The sequence below is a fragment of the Podarcis muralis genome, chromosome 8, assembly GCF_964188315.1.
Source record: "Podarcis muralis chromosome 8, rPodMur119.hap1.1, whole genome shotgun sequence".
Taxonomy (NCBI): domain Eukaryota; kingdom Metazoa; phylum Chordata; class Lepidosauria; order Squamata; family Lacertidae; genus Podarcis; species Podarcis muralis.
In genome coordinates, this window is record NC_135662.1 from 6,860,079 (window position 1) to 6,880,339 (window position 20,261).

Sequence of the window (20,261 nt, forward strand, 5' to 3'; positions counted from 1 at the left end):
TGCATTGAAGTAACTTCAGGCAGTGAGTATGGAAAACTGCCTCTAATAGCTGTCCTTTAACACTGTCAAATTACCTATGGACGTTCTGATGCATTTCCAGTAATTCGGTTTCAATTCCAAACACTAGCAGGTCATTCTAGTGCTCTGACACCTGCTGGCCTTCAAGGCAAGATGTCCCAGAGACACCTCTAGTCCTCAAAGCCCCAATATGATATTTTGAATGATTTAAGCAATGCTAGATTTTCAGTGGCAAACATGGGAATCTTAACCCCATGCGTTTGCCTGACATGCAAAGTTTTTGGGCTGGCTTACTTCTGGGTTGCACAGGTCCTCCCTTTTGGCACTGGTTGCTCCTGGCACTTTTAAATTATAGCCATGCCTTCTGGCAGCACTTTAATGAAATACCAGATCTTGGCAACACCCATAGCTGAGCTGCGGGCTGCCAGTTTGAACAGGGAGCTGAGATGGAAGTGGGAAACATGCATATAGTGCAATAGCCTTCTTACTTTAGTCTCAGCTGTGTTTTTCTAGTGGCACCTGGTAACCAAGGCAGATTCGCTGCCAAAAGATGTTTGCTGAAATCATTACTTGGGGCACAGTTTCAGTTTTGCATTTCCCTCCTTTTGAAATTCAAACTCAGTGGTGATTTTAAGTGAGAGAAAAGCAGTGGACACTTTGGACTCAGTCAAGGGATGGGGAGAAGAAAGCCAAGCTACAAAGTTTGATGGTCTCCCTGAGGATGGTGCTACGGAGCCCCAGATGTTTGCCCAAAGGCCTAGCACTAATGGAGCTGTTTTTTATGCAGGAGTTTCATTAAAAACACATCAACCTCAGCATTTGTTTTTGTTTCTTGGATTCTGCAATTATTTCACTTTCTTTTTCTTCCATGTAAAAGAAAGCACTTCAAAGGAATTCAGTTTTGCTATTCAATCGGTTTTGTACAGGTTGCCCTGCATAACAGCAGGACATCATCAGTTTTGGGATATAGAAGAAAAGAGTGAAATCTGTACTTTGCCACACTTTACAAAATACTATGTCACCAGCAAAAAAATGAAATAAAAACATTTTCAATACTACAAGTTTGTCTTAAGCAATGTCAGCTTTCTGAAACTGCCGATTTTAACTCAGCATTTTGTTAACCTGGAAATGTTTGTAGGGTGTTTTTCCTTGTCTTTGAATGTATTGCCTAGTGATTATTTTCTAGACATGACATTAATGGTTGCACAAGTTGTCCAGTTTCTATGTTGTGGTGATGTAAGATTAGCCATGCTAATCATTTGATTGTGATTAAGCAAAAAAACAAATTGTGTGACTGTGTGAAATCAGATATAAGGTTAGCTAAGTTACAACAGATATACCCATAAATTTCAAGGTAGAGTTAATGGTCTGTGAATGCAGGCTTATTCTTCCTTAGCTCTCTGGTGAAACAGTGACACATTATTGTGAGCCAATGTCCCACTTTACCACAGGTGCTTAAAGCAATGTAAGTACAGTAAAGTGCAGGAATGACACCTGTAGTTCCGAATTTGGTGCACAATGAAACAATTGCATGTCCCTGTTCATTTACCAAATGGAATCCATTCATAGTAAATCCCATTACCTAAAATATGGTTGTGTGAGTTTGTTTTTAAATTGCATTTATAGGTGGTCTCCCCCCCCCCCTTTTCAGGCAGATGTTATGATGTACCATAGCTGACTGTAATCTTTGAGATCATCCTGTTGTATTTCCTAAAGCCCCTGTTGCATTTACATCAGGGTAGCCAGAACAGTATTGTTAGTGGAAGCACAAAGTGATACTTGGAAAGGTGATAGAAATCAACTGTATATTTTAGTATAGGGGGAAAAAAAGCAAATTTAAACTTTTTACTGTTGTTTTTGTAGACGCTGGAAGCCATCTTGAACTTCAAATACTCAGGAGGTCCAGGACATGTCGATGGCTATTACAGGAACTTGTCTCTGGGACTTCATGTAGATGTGGAGCCATCTGTCTTCTTTACACGTGTTAGTACTCTGCCTGCAACAAGGTGTGTTATTTTTAAAAAGCTTACTTTTGTGTGGGAAGGGGGGAGGATTTCTCTATATAACATCAATATAATAGTAGTAGTAGCAGCAGCAATATTGGGACAGCAATCTTATTCCTGTAATATACCAAAGTAGATTACTATTAATTGAGAAATAGTTTCCTCTTGTGTGTTCTCAAGGGTCCCATGTATCTGTACACAGCTAAAAGCTAATCAGCAAAAATGAAACATTTTGTTTCCTTTTTTGAACCAGTGTGCTTATAATTTCATAGAAGTGACCCAGTGCATCTGAATGAAGTTGCCCTAATGGCCTAAAAGTTGGCCAGTATACTGCCTTCCTACATGTTAATTTCCAATTTCATTAAAACCATGTTAAAGTTTAAAGAATACTTCGGGGCTTGCACAATTATCTATTTCTCCTCTTTTATTCGTGTTACAATTAATCTTTGCTTTAAACAAGCTTTTTGTTCTTTTGCTCTCTCTATTATATCAGTATATTATTATTATTATTATTATTATTATTATTATTATTATTTCCTCTTAAAGTACTTAATAATTTTGTCACATAGTATTGCTTCTATCATAACGCAAACCACATAATATAACTGAGAATGGAGTTCAGTGAAAGTTAATGGTTTCATTGAGCCTACTTCAGCATTGTATTTTTGCATAATAGGTAGTGTTCAGCAGAAATACCAGCATATATAAATTCACTTAGGGTTGTACCCAGCACTGCATCAGTGAAGCATTCACTAGTGCAGTAGGACTTCCATTCCCATTCCCCACTGTGCATCCAGAAAAACATGCTTCCCAACCCTCCAGAGCTGATTTTGAGGATGTAGCAGTTGGAAGGGAGAGAAGAGAAAGAAGAAGCTCTGTAACATGCACAGACATTTGTTGCACCAGCAGAGCTTCAGCAATGGATATGACCCTTAGTTTATAAGCTAAACTGTGATGCCATTCAGCAGCACACCTAGGCTCACAGTGTGTCGGAGATACAACCTTTTTGAAAATGAACAGCAACACAGTGAAAGTATGAAACAAAGCTCTCACTCTGTTTATTAGAAGAACTGCACGTTGCTGCGTTGGATTATGACATTAGCCATATAAAACCATGTTGTGTTTTGTTAGAGGTCAAGAAACCTCCTAAGTACTTTTGTTGAGCTAGGTCCAGAAATAATATGGATGAATAAATCTTTAGGTGGAGATATTGCCAGAATTGTCCATGGAGTTTCCTTGGCAGGGATACTGGAGTGGCTTGCTGGTTCCTGCTCCAGGTGGATCACGTTTAGTCAAAACTCTCCACTATGACCTGTCAGTCTTGGGTGGCCCTGCATGGCATAGCTCATAGCTTCTCTGAGTTATTCAAGCCTCTTCACGAAGAGTCGGACAGGACTAAACGATTAAACAACAACAACAACATTGCCAGAATTCTTTTATGTTCCTTCATATTTTTTACAAAATGTGTTGTCGCTGTACAAGTATTGATGTGAATGTACATTTAAATACTCCTTTTTTATAATGCTCATTATTTGTGGTTTTGGTGACATACAGTGCTCCTGCACTTCTACAATTTTCCCACTACTAATACAAATTGCATCTCATTCCTACACTTCATTGACACATAGGGACTCTCTGTCCACACATCTGTGAACTGGTGTTATTTTAAAAAACAGCTTGTTTCTCAGTTTATGATCCACAATGCCTGCTGAGTGTAAGACTTGAGCACTGCAAATTATGAAACAAAGTTTTATTTGTTTTAAACTAGTGTGATTAATTTTGCTTGAAATCACATATTTGTATAAGTTATGAGCTACTCACGAACTTTTGCCTAGCTTTTAAAAAGTTGTTTACAGTATTTGCACCCTGGTTTTCCATATCTATTTTCAAAGCAATTTACAAATAGTACTAAAGTGGCTTTTTAAAAAGATAATAATTGCAGATTGGAGAGATTAAGTAATCATATCATCAGTTTCGGAGTGGCTCTGCTAGAAAGTAATCATCCATCTTCTTCTTTGGAATCCATCTCTTAACTTGGGTGCATATGGTTGGATGGCCATCTGTCATGGATACTTTAGCTGAGATTCTTGAATTGCAGGGGGTTGAACTAGATGACCCTTTGGGTCCCTTTCAACTCTAAGATTCTATGATTACCTTTCTGTCATGTTCTCACATTGCAGTTGTCAGTAGTCCACTTTAATGTATCCTGACCATTATTTCCCTATGTTCCCCCCTTTCCTGTCAGTCATAATACAAATCAGCGGACAGTTTCAAAAATTGTATATTCCTAAGTAATCTAACAGGGACCCTGGTGGCGCTGTGGGTAAAACCTCAGTGCCTAGGACTTGCCGATCGCATGGTCGGCAGTTCGAATCCCTGCGGCGGGGTGAGCTCCCGTCTTTCGGTCCCAGCTCCTGCCCACCAAGCAGTTTGAAAGCACCCTTAGGTGCAAGTAGATAAATAGGTACCGCTTTATAGCGGGAAGGTAAACAGCGTTTCCGTGTGCTGCGCTGGTGCCAGCTCTCCAGAGCAGCTTTCTCACGCTGGCCACGTGACCCGGAAGTGTCTGCGGACAGCGCTGGCTCCCGGCCTCTAGAGTGAGATGAGCGCACAACCCCAGAGTCTGTCAAGACTGGCCCGTACGGGCAGGGGTACCTTTACCTTTAAGTAATCTAACTGTGTTCAAGCCCTAGTTCTGCAATGTGATCCTGGTGATTGGACATAACCACCACACTTTAGGCTCTCTGTTTCGTATCTGCTTACCCTTCTTGAGTCTTGGTCTTCATCAGAGCCTGGAGACTCCTGTTCCACAGCACAGTGGCAAGGCCACAATACGGATACCTCATTAATTGCTTGGAACATCAACCTTGCCATGTGGAAATCCCTTGCAGACGACCGCAGTGCCTGTAGACAGACAGTCAGGCTATGCATCCAGCCACTCTTAACTCATCTCGCTAGTCCAGTTTCCAGGAATGCTTGACTCTCCTGTCTGCATGTATTTCATTTTTAGCAAAAAATACACAGCCACTCTCTAGTTCTCACATGGAGATTTCCCTAAAAAAAAACCATTGACCTTTTCATAGAAACAGCCAGCATTCTGTAACAGAATCATTCCTTTCAGCAGTTGCAGTGTTTACGACCATCCCATGATAGCATAGCAGGCTTAGACTCTTCCACCCGTGAAGAGCGGTGGAAGAACCTAACAGCAGAAGACAGCCGCTTCTCAGTTTATTTTTTTGTCATGCAGCATGGATATAATATACCTTCTATTGGTTTCATGCATTATGAAATAGAACATTTCTGCCTGTTGGGAGAAATTTGGCATAATTCAGCTGCTTCTCCTAATGCCAAAAATTCAACAAATCTGCCTCTTTCAGAACTGGAGCAGTCTGTCATTCGGTTCAGTTAAATTTTATGAGTTTCTATTTTAGCGTTGCTAATGAATAAAGCAATAGTAGTTGCCTGTCTCGTCTCCTCTACTCAATTGAATTTAGTTTTTTCTCTCTCTCTTCCCGTGATGAATGCTTTATATATTCATTTGCTGATGAAATGTTTTTCAATGCTTGAAGATTTTATCAAGTTATGATAGCACTGTAATAGATTTTAATTCTTTAAAAAATGGTGCTTTCTCAAAATGACTTGAGTAAACCTAGAATGTGTCAGATATGCACATCTAGTGAAGAAGTATGGTTAAGGCAAATGGAGAATTAAAAAGTTTAAGGGCATTGTGTGACTCATTATCCAAGCACAGTTACTTATAACCCTGACACCAAATGCATGAGATCATACATCCATGCTGTAGCCCTAATGATCTGGATTTAGGGCCATCAGCTAGTTACAAACACTGCTATTGTTTAGTCGTTTAGTCGTGTCCGACTCTTCATGACCCCATGAACCAGAGCACACCAGGCACTCCTTTCTTCCACTGCCTCCCATAGTTTGGTCAAACTCATGCTGGTAGCTTCGAGAACACTGTCCAACCATCTCGTCCTCTGTCGTCCCCTTCTCCTTGTGCCCTCCATCTTTTCCAACATCTGGGTCTTTTCCAGGGAGTCTTTTCTTCTCATGAGGTGGCCAAAGTCTGTCCTTCCAGTGAACACTCAGAGCTGATTTCCATAAGAATGGATAGAATCATAGAATCATAGAATAGAATCATAGAATCATAGAGTTGGAAGAGACCACAAGGGCCATCGAGTCCAACCCCCTGCCAAGCAGGAAACACCATCAGAGCACTCCTGACATATGGTTGTCAAGCCTCTGCTTAAAGACCTCCAAAGAAGGAGACTCCACCACACTCCTTGGCAGCAAATTCCACTGTCGAACAGCTCTTACTGTCAGGAAGTTCTTCCTAATGTTTAGGTGGAATCTTCTTTCTTGTAGTTTGGATCCATTGCTCCGTGTCCGCTTCTCTGGAGCAGCAGAAAACAGCCTTTCTCCCTCCTCTATGTGACATCCTTTTATATATTTGTACATGGCTATCATATCACCCCGTAACCTCCTCTTCTCCAGGCTAAACATGCCCAGCTCCCTTAGCCGTTCCTCATAAGGCATCGTTTCCAGGCCTTTGACCATTTTGGTTGCCCTCCTCTGGACACGTTCGAGTTTGTCAGTGTCCTTCTTGAACTGTGGTGCCCAGAACTGGACACAGTACTCCAGGTGAGGTCTGACCAGAGCAGAATACAGTGGCACTATTACTTCCCTTGATCTAGATGCTATACTCCTATTGATGAGGCCCAGAATTGCATTGGCTTTTTTAGCTGCCGCGTCACATTGTTGGCTCATGTCAAGTTTGTGGTCAACCAAGACTCCTAGATCCTTTTCACATGTACTGCTCTCAAGCCAGGTGTCCCCCATCTTGTATTTGTGCCTCTCATTTTTTTTGCCCAAGTGCAATACTTTACATTTCTCCCTGTTAAAATTCATCTTGTTTGTTTTGGCCCAGTTCTCTAATCTGTCAAGGTCGTTTTGAAGTGTGATCCTGTCCTCTGGGGTGTTAGTCACCCCTCCCAGTTTGGTGTCATCTGCAAATTTGATCAGGATGCCCTTGAGTCCATCATCCAAGTCGTTGATAAAGATGTTGAATAAGACCGGGCCCAAGACAGAACCCTGTGGCACCCCACTAGTCACTCTTCTCCAGGATGAAGAGGAACCATTGATGAGCACCCTTTGGGTTCGGTCAGTCAGCCAGTTACAAATCCACTGAGTGGTAGCATAGTCAAGACCGCATTTTACCAGCTTCTTTACAAGAATATCATGGGGCACCTTGTCAAATGCCTTGCTGAAATCAAGATAGACTACATCCACTGCGTTCCCTTCATCTACCAGGCTTGTAATTCTGTCAAAAAACGAGATCAGGTTAGTCTGACATGACTTATTTTTCAGAAATCCATGCTGACTATTGGTGATCACAGCATTCCTTTCTAGGTGCTCACAGACTGTTTGCTTAATGATCTGCTCCAGAATCTTCCCTGGTATTGATGTCAGACTGACTGGGCGGTAATTATTTGGGTCCTCTCTTTTCCCCTTTTTGAAAATAGGGACAACATTTGCCCTCCTCCAGTCTGCGGGGACTTCGCCTTTTCTCCAGGAATTCTCAAAGATGACTGCCAGTGGTTCTGAAATCACATCTGCCAGTTCTTTTAATACTCTTGGATGCAGTTCATCTGGCCCTGGAGACTTGAATACATCTAGACTAGCCAAGTATTCTTGTACTGTCTCCTTAGTTATTCTGGGTTGTGTTTCCTCTGCTGAATCATTTGCTCCAAATTCTTCAGGTCGGGCATTGTTTTCTTTATCGGAGAAGACTGAGGCAAAGAAAGCATTGAGGAGTTCAGCCCTTTCTGTGTCCCCTGTTTGCATTTCACCATCTTCTCCTCTGAGTGACCCCACGGTTTCTTTGTTCTTCCTTTTGCTACGAACATACCCATAAAAGCCTTTTTTGTTGCTTTTAACCTCTCTAGCAAGCCTGAGTTCATTTTGTGCTTTAGCTTTTCTGACTTTGTGTCTACACGTGCTGGCTATTTGTTTGAATTCCTCTTTGGTGGTTTCCCCCCTTTTCCATTTTTTGTACACATCCTTTTTTAATCTTAACTCAGTTAAAAGTTCTTTAGATAGCCACCCTGGCTTCTTTAGGCACCTTCCATGTTTCCGTCTCATTGGTATTGCCTGAAGTTGTGCTTTTACTATCTCCCTCTTAACAAACTCCCAGCCATCTTGAACTCCCTTTCCTTTTAGTATTACTGTCCATGGGATCTCACCCAGCACTTCCCTAAGCTTTATGAAGTCGGCTTTCTTAAAGTCGAGAAATTGAGTCCTAGTATGCTTGGCTGCTCCTTTCCGCTGTATAGTAAACTTCAGAAGAGCATGATCACTCGCGCCTAATGATCCTTCCACTTCTACCCCACTAACCAGGTCATCAACATTGGTTAGGACCAGATCTAAAATGGCTGTTCCTCTTGTTGCTTCTCCCACTTTCTGGACAATGAAGTTGTCTGCAAGGGCAGTGAGGAATCTGTTTGACCTTATGCTCTTGGCTGAGTTTGACATCCAACAAATATCAGGGTAATTGAAGTCCCCCATTACTACTATCTCCCTTCCTTTTGCATGCTTGGCCATCTGTTCCAGGAAGGCATCATCTATGTCCTCCGTTTGGCTTGGGGATCTATAGTAAACTCCCACAATGAGGTCACTGTTATTCTTCTCTCCCTTAATTTTCACCCAAATGCTCTCACTTTGGCTTTGAGGTTCTAAATCTTGGATCTCTTCACAGGTATACACATCCCTGACATATAACGCCACTCCTCCTCCTTTCTTGTCTGGTCTGTTTCTTTGAAATAGATTGTATCCCTCCATTATTACATTCCAATCGTGGGATTTATCCCACCAGGTTTCAGTGATTCCTATTATGTCATATTTAGTTTGCTGTACCAGGAGTTCAAGCTCATCTTGTTTATTTCCCATGCTTTGCGCATTAGTGTACAGACATTGAAGTCCATTAATCATTCCCCCGTGTCTCTTATTTAAGGATTTTTTCCTCCCACCACTAGGTCTGCATGCTCTTTGCTCCATTCGGTCTATGACATTTGGATGATCATCTTCATCAATTGATAGACTCCTACCTTCAGGAGCACTGTCTCCCTCCCCCACATTAGTCAGTTTAAAGCCCTCCTGATGAGGTTTCTGAGATTTTTTGCAAAAACATTCCTCCCAACCGTTGTGAGGTGCAGCCCATCGCTTGCCAGAAGTCCATCTTCAAGAAACTGCAGTCCGTGATCTAAGAATCCAAACCGTTCCTGTTTACACCATTTGCGAAGCCAGTTGTTCACTTCCACTATTTTCCCCTCTCTCCCTGGGCCACGTCGTTCAACTGGGAGGACAGATGAGATGACAATTTGTGCATTTAATTGCTTCAATTTCCTGCCCAGAGCCTCGTAATCTCTTTTGATCTTCTGGAGGCTATTGCTTGCAGTGTCATTGGTTCCCACATGAACCAAGAGGAAGGGGTATTTGTCAGTGGGTTTTATGATTCCTTGCAGTCGTTCAGTTACATCTTGGATCTTAGCCCCGGGGAGACAGCACACTTCCCGAGACATCTTGTCAGGCCCACAGATCACTGCTTCTGTTCCCCTCAGTAGGGAATCCCCTATCACCACCACACGCCTCCTCTTAGGTCTGGTCGGGGTTCTTCTGTGAGCTGTCCGTTCCAAGGTCGCCTGGACATTCCCTGAGGACTGCCTTTGCTGCTCGTCTTCATATACCTGATCGACTGTAATGAGGGAGAGATCCTCAAATGGAGTCTGCTCTTCGTCTTCCATGGTAGGGGAAAGGACCTCAAAGCGATTGCGTATTTCTAAACAATCAGAGCGAACCCTGGGCCTCCTACTTCTTTGAGTCACGTTTCTCCATATATCTGGCTCCTGTGTTGGTGAACTAGCCACCTTCTCAGGGGAGTCCCCTGTCTCTTCCTTGGTGGAGACGGTGTGCTCTGTTGCTTCCAAGAAGAGTTCCAGGTCTCTAATTCTTTGGAGCGTAGCTACACGTTCCTCCAGTTGCTGGACTTTGTCTTTTAAGAGGGCAATCAACATGCAATTGCTGCAGGTAAAGCTGCCTGCAACCTTTGGCAAGATGGCAAACATTGCGCAGGAACCACAGGCGACTGCAGCTGTTCCCTCACCCTCCATCTTGAGAACGTGTCGTTGGGGGTGACTACAGTGGTCCTCTATCATTAAAAGTGTGGAGACAGGACAAATAAATCCCCCCCAAAAAACCTAGGTCTCCCCCAACAAATGTTTGAGACTAGCTCCCCTAAATCTAAAATATGGATCAAACTGCGCGCGCCGCTGCCCTAAAACTCTGATAAGCTCCTCCCACAGCTAATCACCTACCTCAACAGAAGCCCTGCCCCCTCTGACCTTTGCACAGAGAGAGCAGCTAATCAGCCACAAGAAACTCACACAAGAAAACCCTTTTTGTTCCTTCTTCAGCTGCTGCCCTAAAACTCTGATAAGCTCCTCCCACAGCTAATCACCTACCTCAACAGAAGCCCTGCCCCCTCTGACCTTTGCACAGAGAGAGCAGCTAAACAGCCACAAGAAACTCACACAAGAAAACCCTTTTTGTTCCTTCTTCAGCTGCTGCCCTAAAACTCTGATAAGCTCCTCCCACAGCTAATCACCTACCTCAACAGAAGCCCTGCCCCCTCTGACCTTTGCACAGAGAGAGCAGCTAAACAGCCACAAGAAACTCACACAAGAAAACCCTTTTTGTTCCTTCTTCAGCTGCTGCCCTAAAAGGCTTGATCTTCTTGCAGTCCATGGGACTCTCAAGAGTCTCCTCCAGCACCAGAATTCAAACACTAGCAGATTAAAGTCCATTCTTAAATTGTACATTCTTCCCTCTGATACTCTCACTGTTAGTACAATAGGGTGATTTTTAACAAAATAAGAATTGCCTTAATGGATCCTGACAATCCAGCCCTTAATCTCACCCTAACAGATATCACTGGAGTAGAGATTCAGCCTGTTTTGTATGAGGTTGTACTCCCTTTGAGAAACATGGTTTGCAGTTTGGCAGCGCTCCTAAATACAATTTTACATCTGGATGATCATGGTGTGGCAGTGACCAGCAATGCTTTTGCTCAGTTTAGGCTAGTATACAGGCTGCACCCAGTCCTGATCCTGGCTACAGTGCCTTAGTTTCATCAATGTTGGATTACTGTAATGTGCTCTGCAATGTGACTGCCTTTGGTTTGTGCATACTCCTTCTACTCCATCATAGCTGAGAGGATGAGTTCAGACACCTTAACTATGGGTTTCCATGCCTTTAATTGTGGATTCCCATACTATCCACACCAGAAATGGCAGTTCGTGTTAACTATGGTTAGTTTAAACAAGCCAGCTAGAGAAGAGCTGTTTTAAACTAACCATAGGTAACTTGAATCACAGTTTGAGTTTACAGATGACACAAGAAGCCACCGTTAACTAAAACTGAAAGCAAACATCTCCATGCTCATCTCAGCTGTGTGGGAGGAGGAAGAGAGCACCTGATACCAGAAGGAAGCTGACATCTCATTAAACCATAGTTTACTGTGATACTTGAATTTGAACAGTGACTGGGACATGATAGCTAAAATGTTAAATAGTCACTGCTCTGAGAAGTGCTGAGATTTGCTGCAATGGAAAAAGAACACTGACTTGATCACAGACTGTTCCTTTCCTTTAATAATAACGATTAATGTTTTCCTGTTATCGTAACTCTGTGATGATTGTTAAAACCTCAACATTGTTTGTTTAAATCTCTTCAAACAGTACCCGCCAGTGCCATCTCCTCCTTGATGTCTTCAACTCAACAGAACATGAGCTCACAGTTAGTGCAAAGAACAATGAAGATCTAGTTTTGCATGCTGGGGAATGCCAGCGGTAAGTTCAGAGACAAAACACAGCTTCTTAGTTTCATCCCCTTCTTTCTTTCATGTCCTCCTCTATGTTACATCTCTGTCTCACCTTGAATGCTCAGAGGCTCAGCAGTGCATGTGATTAATAAGTAGTCCCCTGTAAATATAATTGACTAGTTTGAGACATCTTAACTTGAAAGTTTTCTTAGCACAATTTACACATAGATGACATGTGTGGGGAAACAGAAAGAAATAGACATTTTGTGCATCACTTTTTTCAGTGTTCACAACAACTATATTTTGGATAAACTTTTTTTTTTAACCTTATTATTCAAATAGAGGCTGTTGCTGTATTTTAAATAATGTGTATGCAGTAGAAAAGCTCTAAATCACTGTCCTAAATCATAATTTTGTTTTATCAACTGTACAGTAGAACTTTATTCAATTACTTTCACTAGTGATCAATATTTTGAAGGGGGGGAGTATAGGAGCCCTTGGGTACCTATACAGAAAAAGCATAGTGCTCAGATAATGAATTTGCATATGCATATACAGTGGTGCCCCGCAAGACGAATGCCTCGCAAGACGGAAAACCCGCTAGACGAAAGGGTTTTCCGTTTGCGATGCGCTTCGCAAGACGATTTTCCCTATGGGCTTGCTTCGCAAGACGTAAACGTCTTGCGAGTCTCGCCATTTTTTTCCGCTCCCCCCCTTTTCAAAGCCGCTAAGCCATTAATAGCCTTTTAGCAGCTTAGCCGCTAATCCTTTAATAGCCGCTAAGCCGCTAAATCGCTAATAGCGCTAATCCTCTTAGCCGCTAATGGGGTTGCTTCGCAAGACGAAAAAACCGCTAGACGAAGAGAATCACGGAACGGATTTTTTTCGTCTTGCGAGGCACCACTGTAGCAGAATATGAGAATACTTGATGGTACAAGTTTCACTGGCCATTTTGTACTCAGAGGCACAAAGTGATAATTGAACTCCTGCCATTATTGAGTTCGGGCATTCTAAATCAAATGCTTGCTTAGAAGTCTCAGATATCAGAAACAAAAAAATCGATGTTCAATTTAGTTTTCAGTGTGGTCCTGACTACTCTCTTTTTCTCGTAGCAATAAAGTCATGGATTTTCTTTCAGACTATGGCTGGATTTCTGAACTTTCACATTTTGTAATCTCGATAGCGTCAGTTTTGCCAAGCAAATTCTACTCACAAAGAATGTTTAGTTATGTACTTCGGAGTAACTTTGATATGGTTTGGCAGGTATTTTTAAAAGTTATGAATTTAGTCACTACCACCTTGGCAGTGCCTTGGTTTGTATTTACAGATGTGAAAATATTAAAATAGCTTTTTATGATAAAATAATATGTGGTCATCAATAGCGGTACATGTAGACCTACTTTTGGTAATTTATTATGCTTTGTTCTTGATCATCATACCATTAAAATCAAGTTTCATGAGAGTAATTTGTAATTCAAAGTGGAAGGTGTCACCTAAGCATTTAAATTCTACACACAGAATGTCTGGCATTGAATAGTCCTGAACTAACTCATTAGTGTGGAGATTTATCAAAGTGATGATCTCAGTAGATCGGTGTTATCATTTTTCTTTTGTGGTGCACCTCAAGTGTTTCATGAATGTGTGGTAAACAGATTTCAGAGAGTACCTGGAAAAGACATTATACTTGATACTCATTAAAAAAAGGTTGTATCGTCTGACTTCCCATTATATACTCAGATGCTGTAACATGATCCACACAAAATAAATGTATTTCCAAGTATAAAGAAACCATATGAAAAACGAGTCTCCTAAAGCTGATGGCTTGCCTCACTTTTACCTGAATTGCTTTCACTTCTGTAAAATGATTTTTTTGTATAAAAACCTCCTCTATTCTGAGAAAATTTGTGGTGATGTAAAAGTTGAGATCAAGTAGGAGCACATTTTTCTGAAAAACGGTATAAAGTGAGAAGGATAGTATTTCGGAGAGGATGGGACTTTATGTATGTACCGTGAGCAGCATCAATAACCTTTCCCATAGTTCTGAGAAGGACATTATTCTCTGCGTATTTTTCAGTGGTGGGAGAGCATCGGGCATATCAAATGGCACTTTTGTGTGATTTAACAGCCTGTCAGATTTTTCCCCCTTTACTGAAGTGTAGCACTTACCTCTTTTTAAAAAGGCATTTTAAGATGCCATAGAAAATTTCCAGTTAATGGGATGCGCTGGGATCTTAACACTGAAGTAGAGTGGATTACACAATTCAAATGAGGTGACTCATTTGTTTGTGGTGGAGGGGGGTATTGAGTATCTTTTTCCTATTCAGCAGCTCCCTATTTGTCTGCCTATTTGGGTAGCTTAGAAAGTTTTCAAAAGATTTTGGAGGGGATGGGGAAGAGGTTGCTGAAGAGGGAAAAACCTAACTTAAACGGCCATCGTTGGGTTACCCATGAAATCTTGGGTATAGAAACTGACTACTTTTTATGGACTTGGGTTCACCTGGCCAAATTAACATGGTTGCTGTTGGGACATTTCTACCTTTTTGTTAATATCTTCAATGTGTCAGTGTGAAATATTCAAGCGCTTTTCATTTGGGGTGCTCAGATCACTTCTGTAGTTTGCAAGACAATGCGAGTGCCCTTCTTGAAGACGTTTGTGGGTTCCATTTGACTCTTCCCAGTTATTGGGATCTTCGTAGGAGGCCTCCACTTAGGGTTCTGCACCTGTAGAAAGTATGTTCTGAAGTTGCATTGAGTGAAGATTTCGCTAGAATTGCAGCAATTAACTGGTCCCCTAGAGGTAATATTTTCCTGAGTACCATGTGCGGTGAATAAACAATAGGTAGCTTTCATACCTTGCTTATGAGCTTTAGGAGTTACCTGGCTGGCCGATGCTGAACTAGATAGGACTTGTTGGGGGAAGTAAAGCAATGAGGAACTATAGTAACCTCAGCCTTACTTGCTGTCCTCATATTCCTCCAAGGTTCTCAAAGTACATAGTAGTCACCACCCCCAATTTTTGTTCACAACAAATTTGAGAAGTTGGGTAAAATGAGAGATAGTGACTGGCCCAAGGCCACTTCCTAAGACTAAAAGTCCCAATGGTGTTAATTCTCCTTGTTAAGCGATATGAACTGTGGACTTAATTATCCATCGTAACAATTCTCTTAAGCTTGAACTTGCATAGTAGGGCTATTGTTATTATTATTATTAAACAGTGTCTAGGACAATTGCTTTGGTAGGAAGCAGCCGTATACCAAGTCCCAAACATTAATCTGTGTTTTCATTTTTCTGCACTATTTTTTTGCCTACAAACTAGTCTTAAGTAAGAACGTAAGAATATTCTGCTGGATCAGGCCAGGGGCCCATCTAGTCCAGTATTCTCACAATGGCCAACCAGATGCCTGTTTGACCATTTTTGTTGCCTAGTACATGCATCTAGTTCAATTAGCTTCATCTACTTTGGCAGCCCTCCCATAAACAATCATGGGCAAGAGTCTCTCAGCTGAGCCTTTACCTAATTTACTTTAGCATGCAGATGTGTGTTAACATATTAAAAGCTTTGGTACATTGTTTCTTAAACACGGTGACAGGAGTAGTGAGTGCTAAATGGAAACTTATGATACTTCCTGAAGAATTTCTGTGACTCTTTTTCAGCTTTTCTGACCATAGTGACTGTATTTTTGTTGTTGCTGTGAGTCCTATGAGACCAAATAGATGTTTGTTGTATTAAGCTAGCACATACTGCAATACCCCAATGAAGAAGCCATCTAGATCTTTTGTAGAGCCGATATAAGAGTTACTGAGGCGGCGGGGTGGGGGTGGGGGGAGAATTGCAAAAATAAACTATTAGCCATCAAAATTGAAACTCCGAGCACACGCTCCGTCTTGAGCTTACTTGCTTTTAGCACAAAGAATGTAATTTTAGGGCACACAAGAGAAAGTCTGTCTCATCTCTGATGAATATTAAGTGCTCTGATAGGCTCATATTTTGAATATTTGAATAGTACTGTGACAGGAAGAGAGGTCTTTGTCTAATAGCTGTAATTGTTCTCTCTGATATACCTGTCTTGTGTTGCTAGAAATGGAGCTTATCTAAGGCTAATATCTGGTAATCCAGAATACCTTTGTGTGACTTATTAATGCCCCATCTCCATTTTTAAATAGCACTGCATTATTTTATTTCTCTTTTTTCCTGAAGCACTAACGATCTTTTTCGCACGTCAGTATTTGCTCAGGTTTTCTCATTAAGTTTTATAATGGAAACTTCTTCTTAAATAGATTCTTAGGAGGAACCTAACAAAATCACTTAGTGGTGTATTTAATCTACTGGTACTCATCTTTTGAAATCTTTCAGGTGTGCATGTGGAAGAGTATGTTTTAAAGTACTCATTAAGCAGAGGAAAAATAAATGCAAAGTGTCTTGGTAATTTGCAGTTCAGTGTACATTTTATAGGACTCCCTTCCAGTTGAGGTCCAACAAACCCCTTCCCTGTGGAAATTCCAGTACATGCTAAATACTTTTAAAATTATTATTTCAGCAGGCATTTTATCTGAGCTCTGAATTTATAGGTTGTTTCCCCCCTAATATCAGTAGAATAGGGACCCTCCTAGTAGTCCCCATGAGAATTCATGGTAAAAAGAACTTGCAAAAAGGCCTTCTTTGTGGTGGCAACCTGAATCCAGAATATCCTTCTCTTTGAAACATGATTCATAGAATCATGGAATCAAAGAAATGTAGAGTTGGAAGGGACACCAAGAGTTTTTTTACATTTGGATTTCAGCAGAATATATTTTTCTTTGGCCAGGTTTTTATAAAATAATTTGTTATAATACTTGTTCTAAAACTTAACAGCTGCAGGTAGTTTTTGTGCTTTCACTTTGATATTTTATTGCTGTTTTTTGTTATCTCTTGTGTTTTATTTATGGGATGTACTTCATTGTTCTGCTCTTTGTTTTACATCACACTGGGCTTCTTTGGGAAGAAGGATGATTCAGAAAGGAAAGGAATAAATAAATAAATAAATAAATAAATAAATGGGATTGTGCCAGAACATTGGATAACTTTTTAATGAACCAACTGTTTGGTACAGGAATGGGGTTTCATGTGACCCCTCCAAATGTTGTTGAACTCCAACTCCCATCAGCCCCAGACATTAAGCTCCATGGTCAAAAATGTTAGGTGTTGATACGGAGGAGCACAAAATTCCAGCCCCTGGTGTACGATAACATTTATTCTCTTTTAAAAATCAAGCAATACTCTAGCTTTCCCCTCCAAATGAGACAGTTAAAGATTTATGAAACTGAAGCAACTATTCGTGGCAGACTGTCTGACTTGCCTGTATCGTTTATCACAATAAAAATAATGTTTGGATAGTTAGCAAAGGCACAAGACCTACCATTAGCTGTACCTTGCTGCTCTGTTTTGTTTGCAGTCTTTAAATGGCTTTGAAAATGCTCTTTTCTTTGGCAATTTAAGATTGTGTTGGCTTTTGGAAATCTAGGAGGATTTGTAGAATCTATCACTGAACATCATCAGAGAGTGTAAGAATATGGTGCTGGCTTGTTTCCTTGAGAGATACCTATAATTCTGCACTACAGTGGGCACAGCTTGCGAGGTCATCTGTATTCTTACTGAATGACTTGTTCTCCTTCTGCATAACTAGAGTTTTTCTTTCTCATTTATCTGCAGATTGAAATATATGCCAGCCAGCAGTGTGAATGGCAGTACTATATTAATTTATCATTTGCAACAGTAGGCTCAATTTTTTTATATATAGCAACAGTATGCCTATGCAGGTCATCAAAGGTATTAGTTGATGTTGAGGCAGAGGGATGATCTAATTATGGAAAATCGTGTCTGATTTGTGCACCTTTCAGGGTTTACTCCTTCCCAGAAAATAATTATCTCCCCTAAGCTAAATGATAGAGTACGAGAGGCAAGGGGGAAATAGCTGACTTGTCAATCATAGCTCTGACATCACTCATTGGCTAAAAACATTGAAAGATGTTGCTGTTTTGTTTAGTCGTTTAGTCGTGTCCAACTCTTCGTGACCCCATGGACCAGAGCACACCAGGCACTCCTGTCTTCCACTGTCTCCCGCAGTTTGGTCAAACTCATGCTGGTAGCTTCGAGAACACTGTCCAACCATCTCATCCTCTGTCATCCCCTTCTCCTTGTGCCCTCCATCTTCCCCAACATCAGGGTCTTTTCCAGGGAGTCTTCTGTTCTCATGAGGTGGCCAAAGTATTGGAGCCTCAGCTTCAGGATCTGTCCTTCCAGGGAGCCCTCAGGGCTGATTTCCTTCAGAATGGATAGGTTTGATCTTCTTGCAGTCCATGGGACTCTCAAGAGTCTCCTCCAGCACTGTAATTCAAAAGCATCAATTCTTCGGCGATGAGCCTTCTTTATGGTCCAGCTCTCACTTCCATACATCACTACTGGGAAAACCATAGCTTTAACTAAACAGACCTTTGTTGGCAAGGTGATGTCTCTGCTTTTTAAGATGCTGAAAGATAGAAGCAACCATTTCACAGAAATTGCTTACACTTAGCTTCATACCTTTCTAGAGATTTATTTTTAGAAAAATCTGTTTGGGGCTGACAATGGGGCCTTTGTGAGTGGCGCATAATCGCCCCTCGCTTTAACTTTATAGTTTGGGGTTTTTCAGATTGGAGAATATAATTTGGAGGGTCTGTCTTGCAAAGTGCCCTGGCTATATTCACAAAATGTGTTCCGTTTTGCCCAATTTCTTAATGACCTATATGTTACTTATATGATGTAAAGTATGGTTGAGTTCTGAAAAATATTGCCTACCATCCATCCATACCTTAAAGATTTAACATGGCACTTTTTGCAGTGATCCAGGATCGCTTGGTGTTAGGCAGAGTGTGAAACAACAATGAAGATGTTAAACATTTTTGTGCGGCAGTTTTATGCTGCTTTTGGAGTAGAAGGGGCCAGTAACTAATTCTTTACATTGTGTCAGGCTACCAGCAGCATCTTCTGTAACAGATACTGCATTTCTCATTAACGGTGGCTTGAAATTGCCTTCAGTTGCTATAGTAACTATCTCAGCCTTACACACAAGATTTATTCTGAGAAAGGTTATTGCGGGAAATGCTGCTAATTGGGATTACCCCCCCCCCCCATGTTACTATTTAAAAACCCTAACAAAAGTTCTACATATTAATAGCAGAATGGCAGATTTAATTGCAAATAAAAATGTTTTCTTGCTATCATTAGATTTTTAGTTGATTTAGTACCAGCTGACCCACTGTGTTTTGCCAGATATAGAATGTTTATGGTTCTTGGGCCAGTGGGTTTGAAATAATAGTCGGGGGGGTGTATTATTTTTGTTTGTTATTATGGTATGTATTTTGGTTTTTTATATTTAAACGACCCTGTGATCTTTGGATGAAAGGCAATATAGAAATTTTATGAATTAACAATAATAGTAGTAGTAATAATAGTAATAATCCTCTGAGCCAGCAATAAAGATGGTAAAAACACCTGTTTGAGGACTGTTTTATACAAAATTTTGTCCGCTGTCTCGGGTTAATTTTTCCCTAAAAGAAGAAATTTATGGAGTAATAAACAGTGAAAATAATAAGCAGCCGAATGGTAATAGGAGTTCACCACAGTATTATTGCTGGCATAAAAATCTGCCTGTCCATTCAACTGCTGTCATTTCAGAATGTCTTAAGTTGTGGGATAATTAACAATGATGAAAGATAAAATGATGAAAGATAAAAATGATGAAAGATTTAAAAAAAAATATATTGAAAGATGTTCCAGTAGCACCTTAAAGACCAACTAAGTATACCTACGAAAGCTCATACCTAGAAAGTGTATACTTAGTTGGTCTTTAAGGTGCTACTGGAACATCTTTCAATATTTTTTTAAAAAAAATCTTTCATCATTGTTATTTATTATGACAGACCAACACGGCTACAATACCTGAATAAGTTGTGGGATGTAATCTGTTGGTGCAGTCAAATGCAACATTCCTTATTTCCCTAGAGTGGGCACAGGCAGGGGGACATCCAATCAGTGTAACTTCCTGTTCCACTGTTCTCTTCCTGTTCCCCCTGCATGTGATCTGGGAGATGGGCATGGCTCTGGCTGACTTCATAAAAGAGCCCAGTCATGCAGCCATTTTCTCAGCTTGTCTTGATTCTTGCTGTCTTGATACTACTGTTGTTCTGTCTCTTGCTGCCATGCTGCTCTCCTGCAGCCATTTTGTTAATTAATTTTTCTGTCTGCTGGTTCTCAGCCAGCAGCGCATGAGTTTAATCTCCATATCAGACAAACTCACAGTTTCTTTATGTAACTACCAAGTAAAGCCTGCCTT

General features: G+C 40.9%; 1 protein-coding gene across 2 annotated transcripts in view; it reads left to right on the top strand.

Annotated features, from left to right (window-relative positions):
* The window catches only part of TRAPPC9 (trafficking protein particle complex subunit 9), a 264,177-nt gene that overhangs the window by 62,987 nt on the left and 180,929 nt on the right, over positions 1-20,261 (top strand). For both annotated transcript variants that reach the window (XM_077932705.1, XM_077932706.1), the window contains 2 exons: positions 1,882-2,024; positions 11,828-11,938. In XM_077932705.1, the coding sequence (XP_077788831.1) occupies positions 1,882-2,024; positions 11,828-11,938 (254 nt within the window). The remainder of the gene's footprint in view (positions 1-1,881; positions 2,025-11,827; positions 11,939-20,261) is intronic.